Consider the following 25,921-nt stretch of genomic DNA (forward strand, 5'->3'; position numbering starts at 1 on the left):
AGTACAGTGCTGGCTTCACAGAGAGAAGACCCCGGACAGTACAGCTAGGTGATGTATTAATTTTTTTTTCTTTCACCTACGGCTTATTTTCAGGGAAGGGCTTGAAATTCAAGCCCTTCCCCCAAAATTACTGCGGGGGTTGCCAGCATCTCACTACTTTCAATGGAGACAGCTAGAGCACTGGCTCCATTGAATTCAATGGGATAGAATTGCGGTCTTTTGCCACAGGCTAGTGACAGCTGTGGTAGGGGATTCCTTAACCCCCGTGGGATGTCTCCTCATCACTGAATACTGTGACAGTGCTCTTACAGTGTTCAGTCATGAGGGGACCTTCCTGGCACAGCTGTACTTCTACAAGCGTAGCGGCTCCAGGGAACGGAGCAATATGCACGGACCTTTGGTCATGAGCATTTTGCTCATCCATGGAGGGCATTTTTTTGCGCACGCAAAAAAATGCTCGTCTGACTGAACCCTAATGCTGTCATAGCAAAAGAAGTCATGCCTGTACACTCTGGCTTTTAGATTTTCTCAAAAACAATTCCTTGACTTGACTCATTTTGGAAACAAATGTTCCTCAAATGTTGTAAAGAACATGTTACAGTGAAGACAATGGATAACCAATGTTAATTAATGTATCAACTTTTTCTGGCTATACACATTAGACATAGATCAGCCAAATCTGCTAATTTTGTCAAGTTTGGATGACCATGTAATGTGTATGGAGGTCTCCCGACTCTCCCATACCATCAGATGTAATGGGGAGATAAGGATCAGACAGTTTAATTTCAACTGTCCAATTCTTATGCTCTCTGGACATAAACAGCTGCCCAACATGTCCCATCTCTTCATATACAACACATGCACACTCAGCCAAGTGAATGGGGATGGCTGGTTAGTTAGCTGTCAGACAAACACTAACTATATTGTATAGGTAGCTTAATTTAATTAGTGAAACAATAAGGCTACTATGGGAATGTTATATGGAGAGATAGGGCAGTGCAATTTGTATCCATAATATAACAATACTAAATATTGACTGTACAGTCCTATAAAACTACAGAGAAAAAGCTTCTACTCACAGTAATTCTGTCCCTGGACTGCCGAAGAGCACTAGGAATTTGTTGGGATTCACTCCCTGTTGGCATCACGCAGGAAAAAAAGGAAAAAAACTTAATGGTTACGAGCGGTACACTGAATCATTATGGAACCACCAGGAGGAGGTCTGGGTAGATCAGTTTGCTTATTTGTAATGCCACGCTATAAGTAGCTGCACATGCTACCAGTAATTTTAGTATACAGTTTGGATATGGTGTCTTACGTATTGCACACTTTACATAATATACATTTAATATTTTACAAATCCATATTTAAGTAAGGAAAAGTGTAAATGACGGGGGAGCACATACTAATTGCAAGTGAAAACTTTACAGTCAGTATATAACATGTAGCCTACAGAGAGGAGCAGAATAAGGATTCTGGTTACATGGGCCCATGATTTTCTGGCCAAGTTTAGAATAAATGCCCTCAGTCTTTGGCACTCACCAGTGAGAATAAGCACTTCATTATTTAAACAGTATATTTTGATCATCACTGAATCTGTTGCCTAATCCGTAGTAGTCTCTAAAATACTAAGAACGTAATCTTTTCACAAGAGAGCTACGATCCATAAATGTAAATAGTCCTTCCAGGAAACGTAGAGCTGATGACTGCCTGGAACTGTTCTATTTGCCATAGGCAGTTAACTTCTGATGATGTCATAATGATGTTTAGGTGACTTCACATTCAAGACTAGTTAACAGTACTAAGTGTTTATAGTACTCAATGGTAACTCAAGAAACCTACACAAAGTTACTATAGTCATAGGTGAGACAAGCAGCACAAGCCAAACTCTGTGTTTAGCTAGCTTGTCAACCTTACCAGCTAATGTTAGAAGATCTGCAACATCTATACCTTAATGTTATCTGAAACTGCAGCAGTGGGTGCACATTTGTGCTTCTTTTTAACTCTTGAGATACAACATGAAATGAGATGCAAATTATGAACGTTGTCTACTACTGATCATCTATTTTTTTTTTCAACCTGCTTTCCCAAGTGAACTCCAGAATGTTCATAGCAATAATAAGCCTACGGGTTACACAGCTACCCAAGTCTCTATTGGAAAATGTCTTACAGCTTTTTATGAAAATAAGAATCTTTTTGTGGGACACGTACATTTCTATATCCACTGGAAATTATATATAGAAAGAATCTAAAATATATTGGGTAATCCTACTATGTAGAGTATCTGAAACATTATCCAAAATAGTCAATTACCGAAGAGATGAATGTGGCCAAGGTAACGATGGGACCACCAAATTTAAAAAGCTGCAAGTCTGGACGACTGTATATATTGTGCATAATGAATAAATACAATAAGTGACTATCTGGACTTGGCTGTATCTCAAGAGTAAATTTCCTAATAACAAGAACAACCTTGTATTCAGAAAAAGATGATTAATGTAACAGGGTCTAAAGTGCTGATGCGTGACTCCTGTCTTTGGTGTTCTCTATAACACAGGTTTTTCCAAGAGTATATATATATATATATATATATATATATATACACATACATACATACAGGGTTGATGTTGTGAAAGGGCAAATAGTGAGGTAGACTTCAAAACATGCAGAAAACTATACATAAGAAAGGCAGGGTGAAAACTAATTTACGAGCAATGTACACTTTTATGTATAATTGCATGATTTAAGTGCAGGAAAAGGAAATGTGTTCTCCTGTTGCTGTGCGCAAAGGATACACTGGCGCTCAACAGCAATTAATTCATTCGGTGTCAATTGTCCAACTGCACCCATTATTCTTTGACACAGGGTGATGTCATTCACAGGTTTTGCACACAGGCTCAGACAGGGAAACAGGGGTTCTTCATATACTTTAGTGGAACAGGGCTACGCACAAACGTTGCCACTTTCCTATTGATGTGTATGAAGAATGCGGGAACCAGGAATTTCCAAACAGGGATCTTTTATTATTTGCATGTGGCTGTACAATGGACCCCCAGAATAAATTTTATTGGTGGGCCCCAGCCCCCTTAGTTCGAGACTGGTAGCATAAACTATCTCCTTCAGCTTTACCGTCCTCAAATGTAAAAATTAGGTGCCGTGTGATCTGGTGAATGAGCAGGCCACGTAATTTTGCCCCATGCCATGCGGGACAAGAACAAGCCCATCATCCAGCAGAGAAAAATAGTGCTTGAAGACTACCTCACTATTAGCCCTTTTACAAGTTAATTGGGACAACCTGTTTGTGATATGTACATAAAGAGATATATATCTTTCTATAGATAGATAGATAGATATGACCTATTCATGCTAATTCTGCCACATATTTTTAATCTTTGGTTTTGGTGAATTGAGTCTGAAGGCAGAAGGCTCAAGAAGAGGACCAGTTCCTCTTCCCCCTTCTTGACTTGATTGAACATGCCCAGAATATTGGGCAGAGCATTCTTCCTCATTGGCCATTATGGATATTTTTTAGGCAGGAGACAAGCTGGATAACTGCCTTCACTACCTAACTGTATCCATACCGAGATGTGCTCAAAGTACCCTTAATGAAACCCTATGAGTATGAGTGCTTTTAACACGCTTAGTTTGGAAGTAGGACAAATAAACATAAACATGCATTCATAAGCTATTTAAGCTGACGACACCAGCAGTTTCAATGCACTGATCTCTACAGTAACGCAGAAAAGATTGGATGTAGTTAATGTATGAGACGGAGGCAAATCAATGGAAATGTGTACCATGGTTGCAATCGATCATGAAGTTTCCACCAGAACAGAGACATGGATATACAAACTTCTAAGAAAGCACTAAGTCACTATGCCAAGATACAACCAATGCACGCTTATGGCTCTCGCAAGCGAATGTGATCATGAGTTCTGCAAAGAAATGAACAAGAATCCATAAATAAACAAATAGAATATGAAAATAAATAAGAAGCAACATAAAATAAAATGTTTGCAAGCCTCCGACATGGAAGTTCATTATTATGGAATTCTGGAATTTCTTAAATGGGATAGAAAAAAAAAAAACGAGAAGAGAGTCTGCAGGGATGAAATCTGCAAGCCACAGAACATAAAACCAACCAAAACAATGTTTGCCAGCCACATTTGCAAAAAACTGAACAAAGCAGTCACCTGCCGGCTTCCTCCTCACGCAGGTCTGATGGGCCGGTCTAGACTGCTTGACCGCAGGTTTTAAAATTACTTTCCTGGAGGGAGAGTGGGGCTGAGCGTCTGATTTTTTACCAATTTCTGCTTTCTTAAGAACTGCTATAGACAGAAGAAATAAGAAGAGAAAGAAGCATATAGTCAGGGGAGTTAACACTTAGCTAGTTATCATTAGATTGCATGGTGTACAATATTTAGGTTCCCTGGCTATGTCGCCAAGCTGTACTTGGATATAAAAGAGGAGTATGTGATGGACCTTTTTTCCTTCTCGCTTCATCTCTGGAAGTTGCGCTAGGCTCCCTTTTACTGATTTTCCTTTCAGGAGTAGAAATGCGACCTCTGCCACTCTTGAAAGGCTTGTCTTTCCTGTGTCTTTCAACAGGAACCTTCTGCATTTCTCGCTCTACTTTCTCCTCCTTCGGAATGGGTTCTATTGCTTCAGTCATAATGCTCTGGTCGTCATCTGTACACATGAGAAAGGTTAACACAGCGGCAGCAGATATGCAAATGAATATATAGAAAAGAGGACATTTATGTGAAAAGGAACATGGCATCATACACCTTGCAGCCTATTGTGGTCCATCAGTGTGTGAAGCAAAGCTCAGTTTGTCAGGCTCATCAACAGCTTTTATGATATGAGGGTATTCACGGAGAAGACTGTCAATCAGCCTGCCTGGGCAGTGTATTCAGGATTCTGTCTCTTCTAGGAGTCCTGTCAGGATTAACCCTTTCCAATCCAAATAGTATCTTGGTTTTCCTAGGGGGCTTACTCTTTTTTTGCCGTTATACAACGGCGCTATCTGCTGGCTAAAGCCAGTACTGCATGAGGTGACACATTGGATGGGCTCCGATAGCAGAGAGGCTGGCAATATAGAGTAAGAGAACCCCGACAGACGTCTTCTAACATAGGAGCTGTACAGCCTTAAGTCATAATTTCTTCAGACGTCAGACAGTGGATTGGAAAGGGTTAAGGACGGTTTCACATGAGCATACACATAAATATGGTCATCTCAGCGCAACGTATTTGCGCTATAAACAAGATCAATTTGTGCGCGTCTGTGCATGCTACTGTACTTTTTGCGTATGCATGGCACTTGCCATTCGCGACACACCCCTTCTGTGGTTTAAAAGGCTATTTAGCCTAATGATGTCTAGATGTGTTCATTTTTAACAGAATTGCACGGTGTATTGCATATTGAGTGCATATTTGCGCACGTCCCATAGACTTCTATACGCAGAATGATAGAGCAGGACCTATTTTTTGGCGCGTGCACAAAGTAAGTTAGTGAGAACTAACCCATTGACATCAATGGGTTCTATTCTCTGAGCATGTATATTTTTCACGTGCAAATACGGTTGTCTTAAGGAGCTCTAACCCTGCTTTTACTCCAAATCATCTAAACCTATAACTCATAGAGCTCAGCTTCTCTCCTCCTCTCAGACGGGGCGCCATAAATCACCGGACAGGTTCTCTTTAAAGGAGTTTTCGGTGAATTTACATAAAGTTGTTTTGGGCTAAATTTAAGACAAAAATAAACTTTTCAATATTGTTACCTACTCATTATTTTCTATTCCCCGGCCATCTGTCAATCGCATACCCCATCATTATTAATTTCTGTTGTGCGATCACATGTCCTCCACAGCTACAAAACTGCGAGTGAACATATATGCCAACTGTTAACAGCAGCGGAAATGTTTTGCCACAGTAGATGGCACATCGCCATGCGCCAATAGATACAAGGAGTGTTGGGAGATGCAGGAGTCCAGCGATGGGCCAACAGAGATTTTAGTAAAAGGTACTTAAATTGCAAAGTTTAATGATTGTTGCCTTCTCTAGTAGCCAGGCATTCATAGATCTTGTGATATTTAGGCTCCTTTTGCATTTTAGCTAATTTAAGATTCTACATTTGAATTTAGTGATTCACTGAAACTAAGATGCAAAAGTACAAATTATTTTGTAGAAATAGAAGCAGTGCTGGGTAACCTCATACGCCCCTCTACTTAATAAACTAGTAATTATATCCTTGTCGTCTCGGAGAGCTGACAGCTGTTTATTGTGCTAGAATGGTTGCACCGCATGGCTGGTAACGGTTGTGCCCGGTTTATTGTAACTTTATGGGAAACAAAGACAGAAGATTTCCGGGTTTCAACAGGAAAAACTGCTTCTCTGTCATGTCATTATCAATACAGATCTCTCTCTCCCCCCCCCGCTGGCCCCCCGCATGGTGCTCGGTTGAGTAATCAGTTACTCAACAAGACAGATGCTCGACCGAGCATCAGCCTTAAACGAGCGTGCTCGGTCATCAGTAGATTCCTCATTGAAGTTTCCTGTTGATGATCTATCTTAGGTCATCAGTAGTTGATTGATGGAGTTCCACTACTCAAAAGCCCCGGCAATCAGCTATTTACAGAATTCCCACAAAATACAATGGGAGCTGTGCCTGCCATTACCAACCCAGGCCACTGCAATGCAAATGGAGCTGTCTGCTTCTGGCTTTTTCTGCAATAACAGCTGACCCGGAAACAGCTGATTGCCGGGGCTTCTGAGCAGTGAATCCCCACCACTTAACTATTGATGACCTATCCTAAGGATAAGTCGTCAATAGTAAAGTCCCGGACAATCCTTTAATGGAGAATACCGTGCATTAAAAAATGCAAATAAAACCAGTGACGTACTGTATAGTGCTGTGACATAGTTATCTATAGACAGTTGTTTTTTTCTGCAGTTTTTGCTGTGGTCTTGCAAATATATCTTAGTAGAAGAAATGATCTAAAATGATTCAAGGTAACGTGCACATGACAAAATAGTTAATGCACACGTACCGTATATATATGTATATACTGCAGGATTGCTAGATTAGCTGAGTAAAGGTATAGTGTACATAAACCATGCTCTAAATACATCTACAGCTTCACACACTATGGAGAAAGCAATTTTATTGATTGCATTAATATTGCTGAAATTCTAACCAAACTTCTGGAGATCATAACCAAAGTGATGACGCACTTAATGAAAAAGAATGGAAAGTTTACCCACCTTGCGTGTCTACCCAGATGCTGTCTGTATCCAATATTGAATCGTCTATGGTGGTCTCATCTTTATAATCATCCTGTGTTTCAGTCTTGTATTCTGTTTCTTTTTCTGGAGAAGCAGGCATACAAGGTGACCCTTCTCTGGGTTCTTCCTGGGACTCATCTATTACTTCTTCCTCCTCTTCTTCTTCCTCTTCTTCCTCCTCTTCTTCTGTCAAAGGCTTTTCTTCTGTTTCAGAAGGCTCAGATGTTTCAAAACGGACATTGTGAGCCACAGCTTCACTCTCATCTGTAGCTGTTTGTACCACCTTTATAAAGTCCTCTTCAACTGTGACTACAGACTCAATAACACCTGTCTCTTCCTCCACATATTCTGCAAATGATTCTTCTCCACCATGCTGTGGTCTATCTTGTGTTATATCTTTGTTGTATTCCTCTATCACTTCTACCTCAATGTCCTCCTTTTCATCTATAACCACCTCTTGGTCACCCGCAGCCTGGATCTCCTGGCTCATATCATTCTTTGTCATAACTGCCTCAACTGTTTGTTCTTCTTGAGGTTCTCTTACTTCTTCAATTTGTACTTCTTCTATGTCCTTTTGTGTTGAAGTAACAATATTTTTCTCACTGTCTGGTTTCGATATATCAGTGCTGGTTACATCCTTGGTGGCTTCTTGTGATGAATCTGTCACCTGTTCCGGCTCTCCACTGGATTCATAGGATTCTTCCTTGTCAACTGCTTCTTGATGTACTAAGTCAGGTTTTGCACCTTTTTCCTTCAATTCCACTTCAGAAAGCTTGGAAGCCTCCTTAGCCTGGGAAACGTCTTCCTCAGTTTCTACTTTCACTACAGCAGAATCAGATTCCTTAGTTTCTAACTGAGATGCCTTTTGTGCCTGTGGCTCAACTTTTGTCGATTCAGTCACCTGTTGGTGACTAAATGTTTCCTCAGTAGACAACTTTGTTTGTTCCATTTCTGATATATCTGATACAGTAACAGCACATGTGTCAGTTTCGGGAAGTTTAGTTGTGGATTCTTCCTTGGAGACATTTACAGATATCTTATCTTCTGTAATTACACTGTCTTTTTCAGCTACCTTCCCTGAGAATGAATCTTTTCGTCCTTCTGAAACAGCTTCATCGTCCAATTGTGTTTTTTCTTCGGTGGTAATCAGATTTTCTTTTAAATCAATATGTTCCTCACCCTTTTCTACCAGAGTGTCAAGTTTGCTTTCGCAGACCTTTTTCTCTGACTCAGCTGACTCCCAACCCATAGCAGCAATGGATTCCTCTCTTTCTTTACCAAGCTTTTCTGCAGCAGCCAGTTTTACCTCAATGATGGATGGATCAACACCATGACCCTCATAAAGAGTACTCATACCACCACTTAGATTTTCACTGTCTTGTACAGGAGATGGCAAGGGAACAGTGTACTTATTGAAAACACAGTAGCCCAATTCTTCCTGCTGGCTATCTGTCTTTGCAAGAAAGATGCTACCTTCCATCATGGATGCCTGTTGGATTACGTTACTTTCATCTATAATAATTTCAGAGCTAGCAGATGACTTTCTTCTAGTAGCATCAGATTCTGCACTACCTGAATCTAATCTGGACCTTGGGCCTGTTAAATCTAACATTTCTGGTAAGTCGGGTGCCATAATTGTACCATTTTTGTAGTACTCTTTCGTTGGGTACTGGGATTCACATAATGGCTCTAGTTCAAATCGTTCTTTCCCTGTGTCTTTCACTGTTTCTTCCTTCTCTTCCTCCTGTTCTTCCTCCTGTTCTGCGTCTTCTGGAAATGAAAGGGCTTTTTCTAATGAGGGGGTGGTTGCTGGTAAATCAGGTTCATCTCCTTCATCTAAGCTTCCACTTGTGTTAGACAGAATATCAGTGGCTAGTGGTGAGAGATCATGTGCACGAGCATAAGTGAAGCCTAGTGCTATGGAGTCAAGACAAGACATGGGAAGGTTTATGGACATACTTCTCTGCTCAATAGCAGATCTTCCACCAAGTCCAAGACTGCGGCTCAAGGTCAGATCATCTTTATTTTTACTAAGAAATTCTGATTTGTCCGAATAGATATTTGGGTCAATGGTAAACAGACGATCTCCTGATGCTAAATGTGACTGAAGTTTTGTAGTCGTAAGTGAGCTATAGCCAACATCTTGAGCAGAGGCACTGCTCTTTTCATCAGGAATTGGGGCTAAATCTTCATCCTCTTCTTCTTCATCATCATCTCCTTTGGCTATATGCAGTATTGAGCTGGCTTCATGTAAAGGTTCTTTGATGTCGCTCAGCTCGTAGTAATCACTGCTCTTCTGAACATTGCTCTCTGATGTTTCCTCTTTCAATGCAGATGTTTCAAAATATGTGGACATTCCAGACTTATCTTCATCCAACTTAATTTTTGGATCATCTAAAGCTTTGCTGTCAGTCTGAACCTTTTCTTTATGAGAATCCAGCAATATTTCTTTTTTGTCATGCGCAAATGGATCTGTACTACTCACCAGTGACACGTCCATTTTCTCCGCATCATGCATCTCAAGGTCACCTGTAGTTTTTGAGCCTATCAGCTCATCTTGACTACTGGTTATATCTCTTATACTGGACTCTTTACTAGCAATGTCTTTTAAGTGCTGTGTGTCATCATCAGGCTTGCTAGCATTACTCTCATCCTGCTTCGTTGGAATGCCTGATTGACCAAATATGTCTGATTTGGAGTCACTGTCACCCCTGTCCTCAATATATTTATCAGAATCTTTATCCAGTGCAACACCAGATGCCACTGAGGCTGGAACGTCCTCTTGTTTTTGAATACTAATTGTGTCTGCCATTGGATGAACAAACTCTCCCTGGTACCTCTCACTTCCACTATCTCTGGTGGTGTCTGGTTTATCCGTACTTTTGATATCTTTTTCAATTAGTTCTTTAGCAAGCAATGGAGTATGCGAATAAAGTTCATCTTTCACAATCTGTTCTTTGTCCATTACTGGGGAATGTTGTAAAGAAATTTCAGTTTGACTTGAAGGAAAATTAGAGAAAATGTTTTCATTTTCATGGATTGAGTGGTCTGTTGAAAGGTTGTTTTTGCTGTCAGCTTCGGCCCTGCTAAAGTCAAGTTGTTCAGCTTCCGGAGATGTTGGAGTACAAGGCTCTATAGAAAATGAATAAACATGTGGTACGGCAAATGTTCCTTCAGTACTAGACATTTGTAGTGCTGATGGGAATTTCTCATCTTCTTTCTCTGGTTTCTTTCCATCCTGCTCTGAAGATTTTGATTTCTCTTCAGTTTTCGTTAACTGAATATCTTCAGCAGTGTCTACAGCTTCCACAGAGTAAGGTAGAGAATCCAACTTTCCTTGTGCCCCCGTCTTCGAGGCTGAAAGTACATCTAAAGCAGTTTGATTTTTTTTCCACAACATATTAATCAAAAATATAACGAGAGACACCATAGCAAACAGAAGCATAGCCAACGATGCAGGAAAGTCTAAACACAAACTTATTGGTAAAGTAGACTAACTTTACTATAGAAGCAGATTTCCCATACATTGTAACCTGATTACCACATGACAAATATTATGTTTAATTTAAAGTAGTATTAGCACAGTTCATACTGCAGATAATTATGTGTCATAGAGATAGATGCATTTTGTGCTACGGAATGATGAAGAAGACCTTTTCTGAAAATATTTTTTACATACAGTATTGAATGTCAGATAGTGAGATGCTGATGGAGAGGTCTACCCTAACAGCTGAGTAGCTTGCTGCAAGATCAAGACTATATGACAATTTGCTTCATTTTCGATGCACTGGAGCAATAAAATATGGTGCACACTCTCTTTAACCCTTTCCAACCCAATTTGTATCCTGGTTTTCCTAGGGGCTTACTCTTTTTCTGCTGTTATACAACGGCGCTATATGCTGGCTAAAGCCAGTACTGCATGAGGTGACACACTGGATAGGCTCTGACAGCAGAGAGGCTGGCACTATACAGTAAGGGAACCACGACAGATATCTTCCGACATCGGAGCTGTACAGCCTTAAATCATAATGTCTTCAGAGGGCAGACAGTGGATTGGAAAGGGTTAAGTGTTAAAATTTGGATTGTCTGCATCTACCACCAGGGGGGCTTACAATCTTGCTGTATTATTTATTTCAATATTTAACTAGTGGTGACCCCAGGCTGCCACAATTTTGATAATTTAACAGGAATGTACACCATTAGCCCAAAATTGATCCCAGAAAGTTTTGGGATTAGAGATGAACGAACCTACTCGTTTCGAGTAATTACTCGATCGAGCACCGCGATTTTCGAGTACTTCCGTACTCGGGTAAAAAGATTCGCGGGGGGGCGGGGGGAGGCGTGGCGGAGCAGGGGGTAGCAGCGGGGAACAGGGGGGAGCCCTCTCTCTCTCCCTCTCCCCCCCCCCACTGCCCGCTGCAACCCCCCACTCACCCACAGCGCCCCCGAATCTTTCGAAAATACTCGAAAATTGCGGTGCACAGGCGAAAAAGGGGCGTGGCCGAGTAGGTTCGCTCATCTCTATTTAGGATACTTTTGCATGGCAATGTTGCGGTCAGTATTTTGATTCAGTATTTCTGAGCTACATTCAAGAATGGAACCGACAGAGAGAAAGTATAATAGAAAGATTTGCACTTCTTCTCTGTTTTGCACCCACTTCTAGCTAATAAATACATAGATAAACTCTCTCCTCTGCAGGCAGTATTGAGGAGCTTATCTGTAGATGCTACGGGAGAAGACCGCATGGTGCAGAGCGAGAAGTCAGAGCGCAGTGGGGATAATGTCTACTATAATGACATCCATACTAGAAGAGGCTAACAGGGTGGACCTGGGTGAAGAACAAGCAGCTAGCAGAGCTGGTCCGGCACACCCACCGAACCGCTTGCCTTCATTTACATGCGGGGCAGGACATTTTTAAACCTCTTCTCTTCAGGTATGCTTTTATCATCATTGCTGACAAAAGCCGTTTGAGAATGCTTGATGCTAAACAATCGTAGTGCTGCTATTAGTTTACTGGGCTAAACTGATGACAGGTTCCTTTCGGGAATGTAACATAGTCAAAACTGTAGTGGAAAATATGACAATGTAGGAATAGAAATATTACTTGAATTCACTGAAATGCACATGAGGCCTTAGTGGCTAATAAAAACCAATCAGATTCAAGCTTTCCTTTTCTGAGGGCAGGTGAAATAAGTAATCCGATTGGTTGCTGTTGAAAACGTTGACTATTTACAGTTTCTGTTAAAACATTTTTATCCATAAGGCTCTTTGTGTAAACCGACCTAAGGGAACATTTTTGTACAAGTGCTACCGAATTTTTTAAAAATACTCATTTTCATAAGTAATCAGGTTACGCTGTATCAGGTTGAAAAAAAAAAATTAAGCAAATGCAGACAAATCAGTAAAACATAAATTATGTTATCTGTTTTAAGTTATCGTTCTCATAATTATCTAAAGACTGTCTTATGAAATATTAAGTAATTAACTAATTTAATTAAATAGTCCTTCAACACATGCACCCAAGGACCTATACCTCATATAGGATGTGGCCCTACAGATAGTATGGACTATGCTAAGGTACTAAAACAGATCTGCCTGCCCCTTAAAAAACACTACTCCATCTGCAGGCAGCATGTTATAGGCAGGAGCAGCTGAACACATTGATATATTTGGTAGGGAACAATGCACGTAATTTATTGATGATTATTTCTGCTTGCTCTGAGATTATGGGTAGTAATGAGCAAACTTTTTAAAAGTTCAGCTGGTTTGCCGAATTTTGGCAAAAAGTTCAGTTCGGTCTTATTTAGTTTGAACCAAAACTTTACCAATACCCCTAGAAGGAGGAAGAGATTTTAGTGGGTTAGACCGAGACAAACTGCTCAAGGTTCGGGTTCATGCCAAACCAAACCTTCAGCAAAATTCGACCTGAAACAGGGTTCAACTGTTTCGGTTCACTCAATACTACTTATGAGTTTGGCGGGTGAGATATCACACAATGATCGACAATTATCTCAGTATCAGCATGCATACAGAAAAAGCTGTCAATCACTGAATGAACCCATCCCCCAAATGAACACATTCCCCAGAATCACTACTCCAGAGCAAGCAGACATTTCAAGTACTCTATCTGCTCATTTCCTCCTGCTCTATAAGACACTGTACCTGGGGCATGTTAATTGTGACCGCTTCAATATTACTTACCGCCTTCTAGGTATTCTATATAATGAAATTATGCCTTGGTGGAATCAGAAACAACTAATATAAACCTGTATACAGTGTATCGACCCAGAGACATTATTGAAAGCAGCCCAAATGTGATGGATTCAGACATGTGCTGCACTGTGTGCCGGTTTAGCATTAACACTGACATTATAAAGTTGTAGATTTACACTATAGGGAATCCGCATAAGAAATTCTAGAGACAGGGGAAGAATAAAGTTTTACAAAGGGAAGTTTTTATGCTGCTCTCCTCTACAATTTGCTCATCTTTTGTGTGCTTTAAAAAAGGGAAATCTTTATGAAGCACTAAATGTGAAGAGCCCTTAGAGGCTCACTATGCTGTGACTGCATTTTCAGAGTCAAAGACCCTCTTGATAATATCTAGTAGAGACTCCTCATGTATACTTCTACTCCTTTTATATCTCCCATGTGTCTTAGTTTGTCCTAAGGTATAATGGCCAAAGGCATAAAATAGTATTTTGGTTCAAAGCTAAAGGCCCTTGCACATAGGCAAATGCTGGCGCTTAAACGAGTTCTGATCAATAAGATTGGCACTTGTTTAAATGGCATGCACACAGACCAGTGCCAGCTATATCGGAGGCAAACGATCGTTAACATGATCATTCATTTCCAACATAGTATTATCATTATCGCAACACATTCCCCTGTTCACACAGGAACATGTGCTGCTGATAACAATATTTTTTATTCTGTAACAGATGGAACGATCAGCCAACGAACAAGCATTTGTCCATTCATTGGCCAATCATTTGCATGCATTGACGATCAGGGAAATAAATATTCTTGCACATGTTTGTGCCCAACTTGCTTACACCTTAAAATGACCTTGTGAGTCAGAGGGACATATAACTGCTCCCTCCCCAGGATAAAATTCTACCCCGAAACCGGAGGGTCGTTTTAATAAACTGTTTACCATGAATATTATGTTATTCCAATAGATCGAGGGATAAATGTCCACTAATTCAGTCATAGAGAAGACAATAGGATTGGACAGGTTAAAATCCAAACTGCTCAATCCCTATTTCCAATGTGGGTGGAGTCAGGGGGCAGGTTGAGCTGTTCCCCCTAGTCCTGAGATTTTGGGCAGATCTCATGCCAGAGCTTTACTGTCTTATAAGTGACTTTCCAAAGAGTCTAGGTTCTAAATATTTCACAGTATTTTCTATGATAAATATCATATAGTAGCACATATCTGTAAATGCAACACACATACAAACAGCAAAAAGCATAAAAGATACACAGTTTAACTTATAGCTTTCTAATGGGCAGCCACAGACTGCAATGAATGCAAAAAACATGCTATAAAGAAGTAAGAAATAGCAGTTGCTGAAAAAAATAAAGTTAACAAAGCAATACAAAAAACAAACAAAATGAGATAAAACAAGTTTTAGAGACTGAGCATATATATGAAATAGTTAGAATCAATCGAAATAGGAACTGAAATGAAAAATAAAACAGAGAGCTGTACAGTTATCAGCAATGTGACTGGCAAACACGTCTAACATGGCAGAGGACTAACATGAAGCAACGGCTTAGCAGCAAAGCATATTTGTATCATGGCAAAGTAACTTGCAGCCAGCTACTGAGGAAGGACAAGGTACGGTATCATCAATGCTCTCTTTGTGGCATATAACAGATTGCAGTCAGCTTAGCAGAGAGACAAAGCCAATAATAATGAGGACATGTAAAAATGGAACAGCCTTGGATATGCACTGAAGAGCTTGGATTGGGGGGCAGCTACATGCAGATAATACAAAGGACACACCTTCCTCTGGTAAGGAAGGCAACAGAACAGGAGAAGATTCACTTTCATGTTTTGCAATATTTTTGTCATCGGTTATTTCGTATACAACATTTTCTTCATGTTGTTCGGTCACATCAGAACCTGAATCTGATTGGACCTGGCTTAGCCCCATGATGGAGGACTCAGTAGGTTTGCTTTCTCCCCCCTGTGCATTCTCCTCTTCTTTCTCGGGCAGAGGACCCTTAACTCTCTCTTCTTCAGGGGTTGAAAAACAAGATAACACAGAGAGAACAGACAAAGATATTCACAGGAAAAGTATGCAAGTGACACCCAACTTCGAGAATCCAAACTTGTGCGTACTGTACATTGCACATGGGCTCATTCAGGTAACATCACATCCCATGTAAAGCTAAAGATGTGCAAGATACTGTATGTACTTAAGATGTCTGCACACTACTAACGGTCTAGATTGTATTTCTTCTTTTTTTATGTGTTGTGGTACTGTAGCATATCTGTAGTTTACTCAGTTCATGCATACTTCAATCTTATCTATCTGATTGAGCTTTGGGGTGAAGTAAGTAGATACTTGATTTGGTCACCTAAGTGTTGCAGGTAGGATCTGTCATGTCTTATTTTTGTGGTCAAATTATTATCATTATCTGTAATTTTATCCTTTAAAGGGAATGTATCACTTCCGTTTTTCTAATCGGTTTATATTTTCTGATTATAGATTTTCTTAAATTCTATTCTATTCTTTTCTGCCTATAGAGGCGGCCATATTGCTTGAGTTGCTGTTAACGGCATTTAGAGAAGTGCTTTACAGCAAAATTCATGGACCAGTCACGCAATGGACAAGAGCTGACCCATTTACCTCTATGGTAGAGTGTTGTAGGCAAACTCTGTAACCTATGGAGAGGTCACTGTGTACAGATGTAGCCAAATTTAACTTGATTTGTTACGTGTTAAAATAACTTTCTGTGCTGCAGTTCATGGTTTATATATTAAATATTTATTCCGAAGTCCCACATCCACAAAAATATATAAACGCATTTCAGTCATTGAAGCTCAACAAAAAATTGAAGAGGAATGAACCTCTAATGGCAATGACAGAATAATGCCGTAATATTGAGCATATTAAAGTGGAAGTGAAATGAGAACCACAGTGGTAATATAATAAAGCCTCGATTAAACATTAGAGAGGAATGGAGAAAGCAAAAAAATAAGAGAACAAGAGTGAAGATAGAATACGACTAAAAAGGTAAGGAGAGAAGTGTGTTGCCCCTGATGACATCCAGACCTCCATTCTATAGTTGGAACCACTAGATAGCCAACTAAAAATGAAGGTGAGTCTCTAAACTCTAACCCTGTGGCCCAGGCACAGTAAAAAACAAACAAACAGAGGAAGAGTCATTGTGGTTTATATATCTGAGCCCTTCCATATGCCTCAAGGAATCTAGGGCCTTCGACCCACACCATTAGCAGTATGGTTACACTGTGTCCAAAATTGAGGGCAAACCTGTCTCATGACCATTATAAAATGCATCAAGAGAGCTTTTTTTGGTCCTAGATATAGAACCTGGAAACATGCAAAGAAGAGCAATCTCTAGAGTGTTGCCAGTTGATGACCCACATAAGCTTTTGTATCATATGTACCGGTATATGTCTTGTCATAATGTGGCTATAAGTGAATAGTCCCGCCATATATGGAACATCATACCAGGTGTTGTGGAACACCCCCAACATGAGTCAGAAACAGATGGGAATATTTTATGCAACTTAATGGGAGTCCTATACCACTGAGATATAATTTTGTAATTATGTTCTTGTAGCCTGCTAGAGACTGATAATTTATGTGTCAGAATGAAAGGTTTGTCCTCTGCGCTACAGTTTATTTGTCCTTTCAATAGTTTTCCAATGACTTAGCTTTTCAATTACTTAAAGGAGTTGTCTGCCCATTTTTTCACTGATGACCTATCCTCTGGATAGATCATCAGTATTTGATGGACAGGGGTCCACTGCTCGGGACCCCCCACCATCAGCTGATAGTCTGGGCTGTTGTGCAGTTCAGCAGGCCGGATATTGGCCTAAACGGACAGGGAAGTAAGTGCCGGTGCCGGCCTCACTCCCATAGAAATAAATGGGAAGACCGCATTGCTATGGCACTTCCTGCTTCTCTGCTGGTCAAGACGTCACATCCAGTCCTGAAAAAACAGACAACCCCTTTAAGGTAAGATAACATGTTGCAGAAAGTTATTACAGGCAATTAAACTTGGCTATATCTGTAAGCAGTGACCATCATCTTTGGTGAATGGTGGATCCTGTCTTATGTAAAAATTAAGTTACCTTTCACTGTAATCCTGTCTCTGGTGATAATGAGATGACTAATAAAACGTTTCTGTTCTATAGAACATGAAGTGTCAAGCCTATTATAGGGCTAGGGGTGTAGCTATAGGGGGTGCAGTGGTAGAAGTTGTTACCAGGCCCTGGAGCCTCAGGGGGTCCAAAGGCCCCTTCATCACTTGAGAAGTCACCAGCACATGGTAGGTAAGGGGCCCTGTTAGAGATTTTGTATCTGGCTTAAGAGCTTGTAGTTATGCCTAGGTATACGCCTAATAGTCAGTGTGAAAATTACAGGATTTTAGGATAATTTTAAATATACAAAGTGGCCTCAAAAATGTTACAAAAATCACCAATAATTCTTAAAATGTATCTAACATAAAACTTAATTTATAAAATAGGTTAGTTTCTGATGACACATTTCCTTTGATAGAATAAAAGTTAAGCTTAAGTGATGCCAAATGACTACCATAACTAATGTCCTGTCCAAACCTACCTTGCTTATTTGGAAGGATAGCGTTGGTATAAGCGTTGCTGCTCCTGGTGGACACAAGGTCCTATCATAACTAATGTTGGTCTACCACTGCTTTCTACCTATCTAATCATTTCAAGAGGTTATAATCCCCGAATGGTTCAGGTAGCTGACTCAAGGTCGACTCAGCCTTCCATTCTTCCGAGGTCGGTAAAATGAGCACCCAGCTTGGTGGAGGGTAATAAATAAATAAAAATTACCTGAAAGCACTGCGGAATAAGTTGGCGCTATACAAATAACAATATTTATAAGGGTCATTTTCAGTGAAGGGCTGTTGTGCTCTCATCTGTGATCTCATAGGTTATTGGGGCACATGAAAATCTTACAGAAAATAAAACTTTGCCAAGAAGGGATTACATGAATAAAATGCAGTCTTTCCACATGCCTAATTCTTACAACGCTGTTTAACTTGGAGTAAGAACTGTCCGTTAGAGCTTTGTACTACAAGGTGTATGCTTAAATGCACATGTACCTTATCCTTATTGTTTCCCTGTTTCAGTCTATGGAGATTTATGACTTGTAGCTTGTACAGCAATGAACACTCATCCTTGTTGAAAGAGGAATCTACATAAATAAACGACACTGACATAATTGGCCATATGCTGCTTTGATTTATCTTGCCTGAGTATCAATTTCAATGACAGCCCTCTATTTCGACTATAAAGTCTTCATAAATCTGACAAGAATAGATCACATTAGCATGACTGTATAGCAACAACAATATTTGTTTTCATCCGGCAGGGATTAGTTTGTGACTGTCCAAAGCAGACAAACCACTCATATGTTCTTGCTCAGAAAACATGTTTTTCGCACTAATATACTTGATTACTGCTTTAAATACCCCGTATGGGTAAAGCTAATTTCTTTTATTAGCTACTCTTAAATTAAATTGAAGTACAAAATAACTATGGGAAAGGTTTATTATGAGCAACATTTCATGGCACTTTAGGGCTGAAGTTCGTTAGAGTGAAATGCACCAAATTTACAAAGAGGTAGATGCTCCTCTAGACGTATCTTGATCTGTCCCAATGGCAGAAAATGTACTTTAAGCCTGCTAAGTAAGCATAGATTTGTGCTATAATGTGCACCATTTTTTTGTCTTTACTAATGATAAACTTGTTAGAAACTTTATGGCTTTGCCCCTCACTTTAACCCCACCTACTTTTCTAGCTACTTTTTGAAAGTGATAAGACGCGAAAGTCGCAAATTTGGGCAAAATTAGCAAATTTTTAACAGCAAAAAACTGGTGGAACGCTGTTAATAAATCCCCCTCTATATGTATATGTGAGTCAATATTCTGTTGCAATTTCTGTTAATGGGGATGGTCCCTACTAAATATCACAGCTACAGCATTCATGATGACTGATCCAAAAGTGATAAATCATGGTCCCAATAACTATATCACAGGGGAGTAGAACAATCGCCATCTACTGTGAGGGTACCACTACTCTTCCGAAACATTTTCTAGCTTTGGTTTTATATATTCCTGGCAGGGGCGTAACTATAGAGGATGCAGGAGATGCAGTTGCACCCGGGCCCAGGAGCCTTAGGGGGCCAATAAGGCCTCTCTTCTCCATATAGGGAACCCAGTACTATGAGTAAAGCATTATAGTTGGGGGCCCTGTTACAGGTTTTGCATCGGGGCCCGGGAGCTTCAAGTTACGCCTCTGATTCCTGGGTCCACACTGGAGCTGGTACTGCGGTTAAATTGAACATATACTACATCTTTTAACCACTGGGCATATATCTTTCAACTGAAAATTTAAATGGACAACTGGTGAGCCAAAATTATCTGTTAACTCTATGTATTTTGAAGTTGAGGGGCAGCAAATGCTACCGTAGATAGACACTGTCACTCCTGGGAGGCTTTCCTCAGGGGAAAGAATAGAAATGACCAGAATTTTTTTCCATGCTTATGAATTAGTAATGATACATTCTAGTTCTAGTTGGCTTGATACAATGATGGATAATTGTATGACTATACAAGAAAGTGACACTGATTGTCACATGCCTTTCTTCAATATACTATGAAATGTCTATGGTTTTTGGTTATTGTAGTTTGTACTATTTCAAAAATCTAATAAAAAGAGTCATAAAAAAAAAAAATTAAACTCCTGCAATCTGTTAATTTGGCTAAAGAGGACTGCACTGACTCCTATGCCAAGACTTTCTAATATAACTGTTAATGAGTAGGAACGTTTTTTTGAGACCACTTTGTAATAATGAACGGATCAATTACTTAATTAAGTTTGTGTGTGAGAGAAACCTGTAGACTTGTTTAGACATGTAAAGCATCTGGAGAACATGAATTCTATTTTTTCTGTTGTGTTAAGAGTGGAATGAAAAATACTGACAATTTTTTGGAAAGAAAAAAAGAAAGTACAATACACACTTGATTTGAAGCATCTGAGGTTCAGTGGTTGTGGGGTCACTTTACAATTTAATTTTCCGGTATGAAATTTAGTGGAAATACATGCAATGTATGTATAGATATAGTGGATATTAATTATGGGAGTCATATTTAAAGAACAAAAAATGTCCAGAATTCACCATGTAAGAGGGCTGGATTTTCCTGAATTTGGCCCATTTCTTATGAGCATTTTTTCCCTTTCATATGTGAAACTTTACATGACAGTAATCTTACCTTCTTCCATTGTTCCCATCTGTTCTGAAGCTGGTGAAGGAGGAGGAGAAGGCGGAAGATTGGTTGTGTCTTCCACAGCTAGAACAGAAGGAAATGGAAATTGGTCAATGGACTGAAAAAAATTCACTCAATTTAAACCTATGGGAGAATTTCTTAATATGTACAGTTAAGAAGAAACATCAGGAAGGTTAGAATTATGGTCTATTTGCTTCTGGAAAACCTGTTATACTCTGCTTTCAAGTTATAAAAAAATCTATTCAACCTAAATTTCAACAGAAATGATCTATTTAGCATTACTGGATGGGAACCACTAAGGATTTTTTCAGACTATGTTTTTTAAATCCAGAACTGGTTCCATCCTCCATGCAGAAAACTGTATGGGAATGGAACCTGGACAGCGCCATATATATGAGACCTCTTTGGTCTCCATTTCACAGTTTCTATTTCTGGCAATTTTTCACACTTTTACAGTTTTCTGCATGGATGATGGAACCCTGGATGGAACCAGAACTGGAGATAAAAGATGCCACAGGAAAAGAGTGTCAACAGGAGATGTAAAAAAATGACCTTTTTGAATTCTAGGAGGAAATTCTCTTTAAAGCGGTTTTGTCTCAGTTAAGGCCCATTTATACGGAGCGATGATCGCTCAAAAAATCGCTAAGAGTGATCGTTTGAGCGATAATCGTTGCGTCTAAACACGCGGCTATCGTGCACTTTTCGTGCACTGCTAGCTGATCTTTAAATTCAGGTCAACCTAAAAATCGTCTTCAGCCTTATCAGGAGTTCTCTGCGGGGAGTGCTGATAGCATTGTTTCCCCACAGAGAACAAAGGAGCTGAATAGAGATAAGAGCCCCCAGGCTATTAACTGCATTCAGCTAAAGGCTTCATTTGCATGCTAATAAGCTATTAAGTAGCTGAGTAGCTACTTAATAGTTTATGCAAAATGATCATTTAAAGCTATCACTCAAACTATTGTTTAAGCGATCTTTGAGCGATCATTGCTCCGTGTACATGGGCCTTTACACTACAAAAATTGTTAAGTGCCACGAAAATTTGGCCATGCAGACAAAGTTGTTTTCTATTTTCTGAATTTGTATGTAAGCCTTAATACAGAAAACGGTTAAGCCAGCATAACGAGCAATGCAGCAGTTATTGTCACTGTCAATTAGAGAAGATTTGCAAATGAAGATGCATACTCTGGGTTCCCTCGCACCGTTTTCCATAATAGAACATAAATTATACAACAGAAGTGGAATCCATCTGTTAGTAAGCATTCAGCTAAGCAAGCCCTGGATTTCGAAATAAACAGGAACACATCTATGGATCTGTCAACAGCAATAGGTGACGCTTGCCTTTAGTAAATCAACTTAAAAATGCAAAAATAGATGAAGAAAAGCAGAACTTGTAGACTGGTAACTTGTTAGAACCAATCCATAAAATAATATACTTTTTGCCCCAAATGCTTTCGCGTTAAACAGCTTTCCATACTTATATTCCATACTGTGTTTTGTCTTATAATAAACTGCAATAACATATATCGTTATATATACAGTTTATAATAAGAGATCTAACACTTGCTTGGTCCGTAAAACTTTATTTCAGGAACATTTAAAAGCCATCCATCTGTAACTTGCTTTCACATTTCTGACCATGTGGTCCTTAGTCATCGCACGCTGTAATGACTAAGGACTGCGCGGTCAAAAACGTACAGATGTCTCCTAAATGTTCCTGAAATAAGGGCCTTATTTTATGGGCAAAGCAAGTGTAGGACCTTTTGCCTTCTACCTTGGATGATAACCGAGTGTGCTGAGGCTCATTTCTGTACATTGGAATTACACCTGCTAAGTGTTGAGCTGCTCACCCTTTATACACTTCAGCCTATAGTAAACGTCTTCGTTGCCACTTCATTATTAAATATATGAAAATTAACTTAATAAATCAAGAAAATTACAAGTTAATTATTATTTTTTTTATATTTGGCAAATGAATAGATTACAAATGCATCTAAGCGCAGACGCAACACCCTGTTTACAGGGGTCATCCTAACAAGACAACCCTATCCACATCCCTATATCCAGAGTGGGGAACCACTAAGAAAAGGTGCCCATACACCTCCAATAGTTCATATGTCTGACAGCTATTTCTCCCAACTCCCCCAAACACGTGAACATTCCTTTCATCTGACACCTTTGGCGCCATTTATTTATATAGTGCCAACATATTCCACAGCACTTTACAAATCAAAGATACACAAACAGACAGAATCAGGCATTTCATACAGTATTAGGCCAGGCACACATGAGCGTAATTTCACTGCGTATTGCGAGCACAATGTACGCGTGCGTAATACGCCGTTAATGGAGTCAATGAAAGTACATTGATTTTTATTGATCCATTCACATTTGTGAATATTCATTGTGTATAATACGCGCGCAAAAAAAAGAATGCAGCATGTTCTATTTTGCCGCGTATTATGCGCAATAGAGACCATTGATATCTATAGCGGAATGTAGTTGAAGGTCATTTATCTGTTAATGAAAAGCACAAGTAAGGGGGTAGCAAAAATGAAGGAGGACATTTAGGGTGGTGCAGCACTGTGGAGAGCTATATGGACGAGAGTGATGAGTTTAGTTTGTACTCTATAGTGGAGGGGCAACCAGTCTAGTGACTGTCACAGGGTGGCAGAATTTGTGTAGTGGTTGAATGAATACACAAGCTTGGCTGCTGTATTCAGGATGGTTTGGAGAGGGGAGTGTTAAGTGAGAGAAAGACAGAACAGTAGCAAGTTGCAGCAGTCAAAACAAGAATGGATCAGGGCAAATTTTTGCTGTTTCTACAATAAGAAAAGAGTAAATTCTGGAAATGCTTTTGAGGTGCAGGTGACATGAGCATGAGCATGCAAGTGACTGAATAAAGGGAGTGAAAGAAAGATTAGAGTCAGGTATGACTCCAAGACAGCGGGTGTGCTGCCTAGGAACTATGGTAGCACCACACACTGAATTGGAAATATCAGGTTTAGGTCGGTTATCGGATGGCAGAAAAACTAGACATTCAGTTTTTGGAAGATTCGGTTTGAGATAGAGAGAGGACATGACATTAGAGACAATACATAATCACTAGCAATGTCTCATGAAGGGGTGTATAATCGGTGTTCATCAGTGTAGAGATGGTACTGGAAGTTAAATTAGCTGATAGCTCATCCAATATGGAATTTGTAGATCTAAAAAAGGAGAGGACCAAGGGCTAAACTATGAGGAACGCCAACAGCAAGGGGAAGAAGAAAAGAAGTAGAATTGGCAAATGATACAATGAACGAGTGGTCAGATAGGTAGGAGGAAAAGCAAGAGACAGCAGTAGCCTGAAGGCCAATAGAGTGGAGCATACTGAGGAAGAGTCGGTGATCTACAGTATCCAACGCCATAGAGAGACCCAGAGGAACCAAAGAGTAGTTGCCATTAGATTTAGCTTCCAGGAGATCATCTGACATGACCGTAAGGGTAGGTTCTGTAGACTGTAGAGAACGAGAATAATCCAAATGTTACATGAATTTGGAGATGAAAGGCCAGTGGACAGATCAAAAAGATATTTTTTTTTAATAAAGGGGATATGACAGAATGTTTAAAAGAGGATGGAAAGATACCAGAAGAGAGAGACATTACAATATTGTAATGAGGTGACTAATGACAGTCAGGTAGAAAGACTGGCCGAAGTTTGAGGCAATAGAGTCATTGATGCAGGTACCGGTAGTAGGAAAATAAAAAGAGAAGAGCCTCGAGACTTTTTCTGTTATTGGGTCAAATGCTGAAAGTAAACTAGGGAAGGTGCAGAAGGAAAGAGGATCAAAGCTATTTTGGGATAGGCAGAGTATTTGCTTCCAGATGTTGTTAGCTTTACATAGAAGGAGCAAAAGAATCCTGTGTTGGAATTCAACTTGCCGGACCCTTCTTTTCTCCATCATTTATTGGGAGAAGTTCAGGAGGCATGCACAGATAAGATTTGGTGGGTTGGAGGACTGCATGACCAGCTCCCCATCACAATCTTTCTTTAAAATAATATGAATCATCCGGCCATGATGAAACCAAGTGGAAATAATTATAAGCTCATAATTATATTCAGTCATCAGAATGCTAAGATCCTTAGTAGAGTTGAGCAAACCTACTCTGCCGAGCTTGATGCACGTTCGAGTATTAGCATACTCGATGGTGCTCGCTACGCGAGTGAGCATCACGCCGTGTTCGTTCCTGCCCCAGTTTTTTGCCCCTCCCCGCTGTGGCGTGTCAGTTTTGGCCCCTCTCCGCTGAGTCTCCCATTGTAGTCAATGGGGTTCGTTACTCGAGTAGAGCTCTCGAATTTTACGAAAAGCTCGACTCGAATAACGAGGACCGAGTATTTGGGTGCACGCTTATCTCTAATCCTTAGCCATTGTACTGCCAGAATAAATCTATTAAGAACAATGTTGATGTCACCTTATATTCAGGATGGTATAAGTAATAAAAACATTGAAGTCCGCTTATGTTCAGGATAATGCAGTAGGAGTTTTATCCTGCCTTCATGGTCCATATCTATAAATATTACCGTTTCCCTGATTCTGCCCTACAGGCGATCACATAACAAGCTAATATTATCCACTCAATGGCCTTACAAACTACACAGCCTTTCTATTATCATTTTTCAGCTTTTGCTCCTATAGAGAAAAAATACTTAAAAAGCCATTTTCTCCGCGTGTGCCACTCCACGATCACTTGCATTCAATGCCAGCTAATTTTGTCATTGAGTGGCAGTAAAGCTACCCTTCAAAGGATTTCTAATAAAATCTGCTTAAACAAATTCCCAAAAGTAAAACTGTTATTGAAGGCATTACAATGAATCTGACTCGTAATTCTACTGTGGAAAATCATAATGGAAACAAATATTTAAATATTCAAAGAAACAAGACACAACAGACTCATGAATGCCTGTTGTGACAGTCAAGAGTTGTAAGGCTGGCGGTAATACAAATCACCATAACCTCCACTGAACCCATGTGTGTAATGTGCAGGACCATTAGTCATTTATATTCCAGTCTGCAAGGTAACGTCTACTAGTTGATGGATATGAATAGTTTTGCAATTAAATAAACAAGAGACCCTGACTATTTAA

The 25,921-nt window shown here is 39.8% G+C and overlaps 1 protein-coding gene across 4 annotated transcripts in view; it reads right to left on the reverse strand.

The window, feature by feature from the left end:
* The window catches only part of MAP2 (microtubule associated protein 2), a 251,527-nt gene that overhangs the window by 26,050 nt on the left and 199,556 nt on the right, over nucleotides 1-25,921 (reverse strand). For 2 of the 4 annotated variants that reach the window (XM_066575643.1, XM_066575642.1), the window contains exons 7-11: nucleotides 20,782-20,859; nucleotides 7,264-10,641; nucleotides 4,483-4,689; nucleotides 4,194-4,328; nucleotides 1,080-1,135 (exon numbers count right to left, since the gene is read on the reverse strand). In XM_066575643.1, the coding sequence (XP_066431740.1) occupies nucleotides 1,080-1,135; nucleotides 4,194-4,328; nucleotides 4,483-4,689; nucleotides 7,264-10,641; nucleotides 20,782-20,859 (3,854 nt within the window). Of the gene's footprint in view, nucleotides 1-1,079; nucleotides 1,136-3,810; nucleotides 3,936-4,193; nucleotides 4,329-4,482; nucleotides 4,690-7,263; nucleotides 10,642-20,781; nucleotides 20,860-25,921 lie in introns of those variants that run through there. The other 2 variants (XM_066575644.1, XM_066575645.1) reach the window with 2 other exon arrangements.

This window comes from Eleutherodactylus coqui, chromosome 8, assembly GCF_035609145.1.
Source record: "Eleutherodactylus coqui strain aEleCoq1 chromosome 8, aEleCoq1.hap1, whole genome shotgun sequence".
NCBI lineage: Eukaryota > Metazoa > Chordata > Amphibia > Anura > Eleutherodactylidae > Eleutherodactylus > Eleutherodactylus coqui.